Genomic DNA, 8,450 nt, shown 5'->3' with positions numbered 1-8,450 from the left:
AATGGCAAAGAATGTCACGTTAATGTCCATTCCATTGAATTCACATTCGATCCGGCTGATTAATTAATATGATATACAAATTGACGGTTCAGTGAATTTGTTACAAACGAACGCGTAACTATCGCGATTGTTTATAGAAACGTCCAAGCGATTATTTTCTTTACGATTGTCTCATTTCTTTTGAATTTTCTTATTGCGATGGGTACAATCGATATATCCCGACGACAATCTATTTTCCAACACCGGTAGGTACGAGATTTATTCGAGACAAATTTATTCAATCTCGTCGTTTTTCTTTTCCTTTTTTTTTTTATTTTTCCTTCGATTAGATCGCGAATTTATAATAAATAGGAAAATTTATATTTGATATTTTTTCATCTTTTTATCGAAAAATTATCTTATTGGCAAGAATAGATAAAAGAAAAAAAACACGCGATTGCGATCTCGATGTTTAATTTATTTTTTTTTTTTTTACATTTTTACGTTAATTTGTAATTTTCAAAATCGTATAAATATAAATATAAATTAAAATAAATAATAACAAAAACGAGAGATAACGCAAAAAGTACCGTTCTGAATCATTGCACTTGCGTTAGACGACAAATACGTTTAAACTAACACAGCGAACTATAAATACGGTAATAATTTTTTTGTTTGAAAAATAATAACGCAAGAATTTGCCTTCTAGTGTTCTTTGTGTTAACGTAATTCGTTGGGAACGAAAGGATATCGATTTGTTTGAATCGATAAAAATGATATCTGATGTAATATCGATGTAGTGCATGCACCTACACACCAGAGAGTTTTCTTTTTCTGATTAAATTTTTTCAAATTTGTAATAAATTCGTTGTCTTTTCCAATTTACACAAATATAATCCGTTATTTTTATATTTTCCATTGTTTATATATTTGATTTTGCAGAAAGTATCCGTAAGTAATAACGAAAATCAAACAAAATAACAGAAAATAATTAATTTTTCTTTTCTATTAAAACAAAAAAAAGAAAATTTCGAGTTCCAATCAAAACCGATATCGTTTTTGTCTATAAAATAAAAAAGAAAATTCGAAAAAGTGTGGATTAAATAAAAAAGTCAAGTATTATAATATTCTTACGAGGAACAAATAACGACACCGTATTCATTGTGTGCTATACACAAATCGTTGCATTTTATTCTACATTATCATGTATCCTTAATCTAGTTAGATTAAAAAAAAAAGAAAAGAAAAAAAACTATACGAATAAGTACTAGAAAGATAAGAAAGAGGAAAGAGAGAGAGAGATAGAATGAAAAGAAACAAACAAACAAACAAACGAACGAACAAAAATAAAATTCCAAAAAGTTTAGTAATCAATATATTATGCGAATTGGAAAGGAAAAATTAAATTGTAGACGAAATAAATAGAACGTTAGACAGATCATCGACTCACTCACTCTCTCTCTATTATATAATATGTAAACTCGTTCGAAAGGTTGCTTAGGGAAACCGCGACATATCCATTGTAATATATATGTATAATATATACAGAGTGAACACATTCATTGAATCGTTCAATGAGAGCAATGGCTACCTTACTGTAATGTTCAACGAGTACATATCTCCTAGCCCTGGATTGATCTGCCCCACATTAACAATACGATTTACGAGAATGACGATGCCAAGGCTGACTACAATCCACCATTTTTCCTTCCAATTTTTTTTTTCCTCTCTTTCTTCCTCTCCCTCACTCACTACTTCTTCCTCTTGTCTTTTTTTCTTTTCCCATTTTTATTTGATTTTTTTTTCCTTTCCTATTTTCATTTTATCGATAGTATTAATCCACCCACAATATGGCTGACTCGCGTCAAGTATGTTTTTATACTGACATAAGTATACGTATGAGCAGACCGCAAGCCGCAACGTGTGTTATAAAAAACAAATATATATATGTATTACAATAATATAGCTTTTAATGACGTTGACATTTTCCTCATTTGCTTTTTATCCTGTGACGAAAGGAATCTTACCCGTTCGGTAAACCTTCTCACAGGATATCGACGAGATCTATGGTGGGGTGGAGTGGGGTGGAGAGAGGGAGGCGGGGAAGAAGAAGAAAAAGAAAAAAAATAGAAAAAGAAAAAAAAAAGAAAAAGAAAAGAAGAAAAAATGAAACGCTTATGTGTACGCTTAGATCACGGGTGTGTGTCCCAAGGTTGTCTAACGTATCGTCGCTCATAAAAAAAAACATTGTGTTATGCAGTTCGCCAACGAATATCCAGTTAGAATAATATGATACTATTACACTTTTTGTGTCTTACAATAACGAAGGTGTGGCTCCGCGACATCTCGCAGGCGTGTCCTCGTATTTTTCCAGCCCTTCTCCTTAGTAATCCTTCATTATACTTACGAATAGCGAGCGACTATGCTAATAGACTTCAAATGACACCCCCATTTTCATCAGCGTCGTACATGTGTATGGATGCCGGTCGCGTACATGTTATAAACACCTACACGGTAATAATCATTTCTCGATATTTTCAATTGAACTGTCTTGTCCAATTTGTTTGACAATATTTACTATATGTGTAAAAAAGAAAAAAAAAACAAAGATATGTCTAATTCAATTTGTACGTAATTACATATTTATACGTATTGTATTTCCATTTGTCCTCCGTAAACGAATGTCGATTGGGTACGCAATTAATCGATTATCGATAATCGAAACAAATCATAAAATTGTATAAACTGCATTATCAATGTTTCGACCAAAAAAGATTTATCGATAAGGTAAGATTTTAATTTACCTACGATCGATCAATCTCTGCAATTGCATTTGTCGGTAAAGTAGATGCGATGATAATTATCGATCGATTCAAGACCCGTCGATATAATTATTGCTTACGCCATTACCCGTCCGTAATAAACTTTGAATTGAATATTTTATTTTATTTTATATATACGTTTTTATTACTTGTCTATAAAGAAAAAATAATGATAATCGTGAAAAAAATGAAATATATTTGTGATCGGATAAATAATTGAAATCGGAAACAAATATTGGCCAATGGGAGGACGACTAGTTTTGCGGGGATGCGCAAATAGAATGTTTGGTAGAAACGGCGCGCAGCGCACGGAGCAGCCAGCCGTTGCCATGACAACGAGCGATCATCTCCCCCACCAGTAAGCGGCTAACCGCCCTCTGCGTCAGTCGTTCGCGTAGAGTTGGATGGGTCGTTTTACGGTTCCTTGATGCGATATATTCGCGCGCTCGTGCCTCTCCTTTTTTTTGTCCCCTTAATCCATCCGTAAAACTTATTTGTCCTCTTTTTTTTTTATTTCCCTAGGTCGGTCTCTTACTTCTAACAATTCTTCCTTGAGCTTTGTTTAACCCTCGTTTATCTGTCGCGCGTCGTGGTGACTAAACGTCATCGAGATATAAGAAGAAGAGGAATAAGGTGTTTCCAGAAGGTGGAGGAGGAGTGGTGAAATAGGTGGAGGAAGAGAAGGAAGAGAAGGAGAGGAACAACAGCGGCACGGGAGCACCGCAGGCTTTACCGTGCCTTTCCAAATCTCGCTGCGGTAAAATACCTCCCTCCTGGATTCTTCATCGTGCCTAATAATGAGGGACATGGCGGGCAAGATCGCCGAGTTGAAGTTCGAAGCACCCCTTGCGCGCTTCGAGGAGGAGGAAACTGCCAGTTTAAAGAATATGAATCTTTTGACGGGTATGTATCTATGTATGTATGTCATTTCGACAGATAATCGTTATAAAATGAATTCTCGACTCTCGAGGTAATTGTTAAAGGGGGAAGAAGAAGAAGAAGTATTAATGTGTTAACAACACCTTTTTGACTCGATCTTTACCCCCAAAAACTTGTCGTCGGCTGACGCGTTCTCTCGCGTCATTGGGGGATTCGGAGAATCTCGTGTAGACTCGTTGGACACACGACTCTCCAAGAGACGAACCCGGTCGCTTTCATGCACGTTCTCGTTCGATTCGTTGTCGTCGTCGTCGTTCTAAAAACGAACGTACGTACGTACAAACGAACGAACGAATACGTGAACGTAAAAGAAGAATCTTCAAACACCGTAGAACAAACTAGAGCGTAGAAATTATAAATCGTATCCGACGATTCTCTCTTATGTTAGTCGAACTTTCCAGATCAGGCGTTATACTTTGATTATGCAGATTTGAAATATTTTAAACACCTACGAAATATTTGCATATCTTAATTCAAAAATTTTTAAACGGTCAAGGTTCTTCTTCTTCTCCTTCTTCTACTTCTTTTTCCACTTTACCTTTGATTTTTTATTAATAAAACAAAGTTTCTTTTTTCTTTTTTTTTTTTTAACGATCCTTCTGAACACATAAAAACTTCAGAGACGTATCGGAAATTTAATATAATGGGGACAACTAGGATGCTGTTACCTCTCTGTTTTTCCCCTCTCTTTCTCTCTTTTTCTCTCTGTCTCTCTCCCTCTCGTTATCGCGTTGACGAACATCCATTATCGTAATTGTTCGAATCTATTAAATGGAATGGGGCGAGACGAAAGATATAAGAAAATTGATCGATTAAACGGGCGAGCACACGTTACGCGTCGACAGCCAATCACGAAGCGAGAATACGCGAGCACAAGGGGTTCCTTATTCCTTCCTTCCTTTCTTCTTTCTTTTCTTTCTTCCTTTTAATTTTGTCAATGTGATGCGAGTACTCAAAATACATACGCACTTGCTTAGACATTGAGTTTCGGAATTGGAAAGGAATTTGAGATTAACGGGTATTTAAATTTGTCGAAGGGGATGGAAATAAGAAAGAGAAAAAAGAAAAAAGAGAAAAAGTCAAGACGGCGATGGTAATCGACCGTTCCAAGGACGAACCTTCCTATTACGACATATTTGTTTTCGCGATTATATCGTCTGCTCGGGAGTACTACGCGAGTCATCGACGTAATTCGATGCGTACAAGAAAAGGAAGAATAAAATCCAGAGATATAGAGGTTTCTCTTCATTCGCGAATAATATCGCTTTACGTGTCCTTATAATAATAATTATTATCATTATATTCATGTACAATAATAATAATATTAATAATAATAATGATAATAACAATAATTTCTTCTTTTTCTCGAGACACTGATTTTGTAATCAAAAATTCTGACGTAAGTAACTTACCTCCGCTCGATCGTAATCTGATTGGACGATGTGTAACATTTATATTACTATCAACCAATCAGAATCAAGTATACAGAATGTTAACGAATTTCGATTTATCTAAGAAAACGTGTATTACCTTGAGAAACGTACTATATATATATACAGATGTACTATTTTTGAAATACTAATAATAATAATAAAAATAATAAGAAGAAGAACGCGAGAAGAGAAGAAAGAGATAAAAGAAGAGGAAAAATAGAAGGGGGGAAATATGTAGGTGTTCTATTTTCGAAATAATAAGAATAAGAGAAAGAGATTAAAAGTGAGAGAGAGAGAGAGAGAGAGAGAAAATATATTAAATGTACTCTAGTTTGAAAATAAAATAAAATACGAATATAAGAGTAGGGGGAAAGAAAAAAGAATAATAGATAAAGATAATGAGATAAAGAGAAAGACAAAGGCGTGAAGATGTAGTAAAAGGTTTTGTCTGGTTGTGTCGGCGTCGTACGAGACGATGCGTGCGCGACCTTCGTGAGACGGGACAATGCGTACTTAGCCGTGTGTACATGGCTATAATCGGAGTCCAATATCCACCGGTTCTGCTCGTCACTAGTTTTCTCTCTTTCTCTGTTTATCTTTCGGTATTACGAGTTTACAAAACCATACGCACCACACATAGTTGTTTTTCTCTCACCCCTCATTCAAAATTATATATTATTAGGATGAACCAAAAGTTCGTGCCTTTTTTTTTAAACATTTCCAAAATAAATATTATAAAAACAATTCGTTATGTAGTTTCAAAGTAAAGTTTCAATATAATTAAATGCAAGAATTTTTGGTTCACCCTAATATTAGAATATTTCAATTAACCTAAATAAAATTCAACGATCTCCAATCCTCCCTATCTTAATTATTTTTTCATTTATCTTTTCGTTACCGATCGAACGTTAGCAACAGGAATTTTGATTATAATAATTAGCAAACGAAAGTAATCACGAAAGTTTTCTTATATTATTTATCCCGAGGTAAAAAAAAAAAACTATATATCAAGGAATTTCTAATATTAAATCGTACAATTATTGTATATAAATGACGGTGTTACTGTTAAAAATTAAAAATAAAATATCTACAATCGTGAACCGTAATAGTAGTCCATTTTATTAGTTGGAAACGAGATCAGTTTCTCCATATTTCTTTCTCTCTTATTCTTATTAGCTGCATGTTCGTATACTTGTGTGTGTATGCGTGTGCATCTCTTTTTTTCTCTTTTTTTCTCTTTTTTTCATTGGTGTATATTGATGTTTATTTTTAAAAACAACCTGTGTATGGAAAAAGACGATAGACGGTGTCGATAAATTTTCAAAAGTGACGACCGGTCGACTCCTAATCAATAGCAAACACATGACCGGCATTTGAAATACATGTTATTTGCGTGCCGCCATACATATTATATATAACATATATCCTTTTGATTAATCGATCGTACGATAAAAAAAAAGGGTCACGTTCGATTAGTAACACATATGCGGAATATCGATTAGTGTTGAATTATATGTAAGTTAATAAATATATCCTATGTATATATACATATAATTATCTATTAATTCCTATAATTACCTTGACACGAAATGTATTTGCTAATATTCAATATTTATTAAACGATTAAATCGATTGTTTATTTTCTATTTATCAATCTATCCCTCTCGTGATTTTTCATCTAAGAAAAAAATATTTATATGCATATACACACACACACAATCAGAATATATATGTAATTATTGTAACGTGAAATATATCGAAATTAATATACGATTTTTAAATCGATTATTATTTTTTACTTTCGATTTATCGATCTCAATCGTTTTCAAAATGTTTCATCCAATCAAAAAAAGAAAAAGAAAATTAGCAAATAATACATACCCGATGATTTTTATCAGAGATCTTTTGATTATATTCATTTGATGTTTTTTCGTTTATTTCATTTGCAGAACAACTTTTGGATGCCAGTTTAGAAACGAATTTTGGTGAAAATTGTAATGCGAACGAAGTACCGGCCAATCACGACAACAGTACGGATATCTTACAGGAAGGTACCTTCAGCCCTTTCAGCGGTAGCCTCGAAGACCTGGTTAACACGTTTGACGAGAAAATAACTTCGTGCTTTCGCGATTATGGCACCGACGTTGAATCTTTGGCACCTGTGCAAGTTAGGACGCAAGAGGAGATCATGAACGAGTGCCAGTAAGTTGATCCTTTTTTTTTATCGATATCTTTTATCATTCCTCATCAACTTTTAATTACATTCGTATTCGTATACGTTATTTGTTTCGTTTGTAATTATAAAAATAACTTAAGTATAAAATGTGTAAAATGTTACGAAACATATAAATTTATTTGAACCCGTTCGAATTTAAATTTGCCGCGGTTCCACGTTCCACGCGCGTTTCGGAGATCATAGTAGAAAGATTTTCTAACCTCGAAAGTATTACGTAGCCTTAAATTTGCAGGCTTTCTCTTTGAGTAAATAAATTATTGATTTGTAACATAAATAGATCCTGTTTTCTTTTTTTTTTCTTTTTTGTTTTAAAAAAAAAAGAACCACGACCGAAAAATATTCATTCCCTTTACATTTTTTATTTTAACTCTTCAAGGACTATTCCTTTTTTTTTTATTTTAATAATAATAAAGCAACTCGATCTATTTTTTCTTCTTTTTATTTTTTTTTTTTTTTATAATTTTGTTTATAGTAAAAAAAAAAAAATTAAAATCGATATTAAAGAAAAAAAACTTTCTCGTAAATAATTCAAAAATAAAAATAAATAAAATCAATGGGCCCCCCTTGAAGAGTTTACACGATGGGTTTAACTTTAATTTTAACTTCTTAAATTCATGAGTACCAAAGTCTTTGTTGTTAAAACACGTGAACCGAGGTGAGGAGGATGGTCGAGTTTTTAAAGAGCTTTTTAAAGAATAGACAGGTGTCCTTTAGTAGGAACAAACGAACATGCGGAGCGTAGTGGTGTACCGCAGGTGAAGCTCAACGAAGCATGAAATTGTATCTTCTTCGGTGTGCGAGAACGCACCACGAGCCACCCGTTAAATTCCCTTCAACTCCCTTCAATTCCCTTCAACTACCTTCAAACTCCCTTCAACTCCCTTCGGTCCTCTTGCATAAACTTTTCACGCTGGTAGTCTCCATTTCTTTCGAGTCCACTCTTCTCGTCTCGGTTAATAAACACATAAGATAAATCTTTTCAAAACTTTTAACACAAAAATTATCCTCTCATTTACACAGAAATAAATATAAATAAATAAA

The 8,450-nt window shown here is 33.5% G+C and overlaps 1 protein-coding gene across 1 annotated transcript in view; it reads left to right on the top strand.

Moving 5' to 3' along the window:
• The first annotated feature begins 3,150 nt into the window (after positions 1–3,150).
• Positions 3,151–8,450, top strand: part of LOC106784114 (fasciculation and elongation protein zeta-2) — a 13,520-nt gene continuing 8,220 nt past the window's right edge. Inside the window, exons 1-2 of the mRNA XM_014743264.1 lie at positions 3,151–3,704; positions 7,123–7,375. Of these exons, the coding sequence (XP_014598750.1) occupies positions 3,599–3,704; positions 7,123–7,375 (359 nt within the window). The 5' untranslated portion in view covers positions 3,151–3,598. The remainder of the gene's footprint in view (positions 3,705–7,122; positions 7,376–8,450) is intronic.

Source organism: Polistes canadensis, unplaced genomic scaffold (genome assembly GCF_001313835.1).
Source record: "Polistes canadensis isolate GaletaPanama2010 unplaced genomic scaffold, ASM131383v1 scaffold_30, whole genome shotgun sequence".
In the NCBI taxonomy this organism is placed as follows: domain Eukaryota; kingdom Metazoa; phylum Arthropoda; class Insecta; order Hymenoptera; family Vespidae; genus Polistes; species Polistes canadensis.
This window is presented reverse-complemented; position numbering and strand designations above follow the sequence as displayed.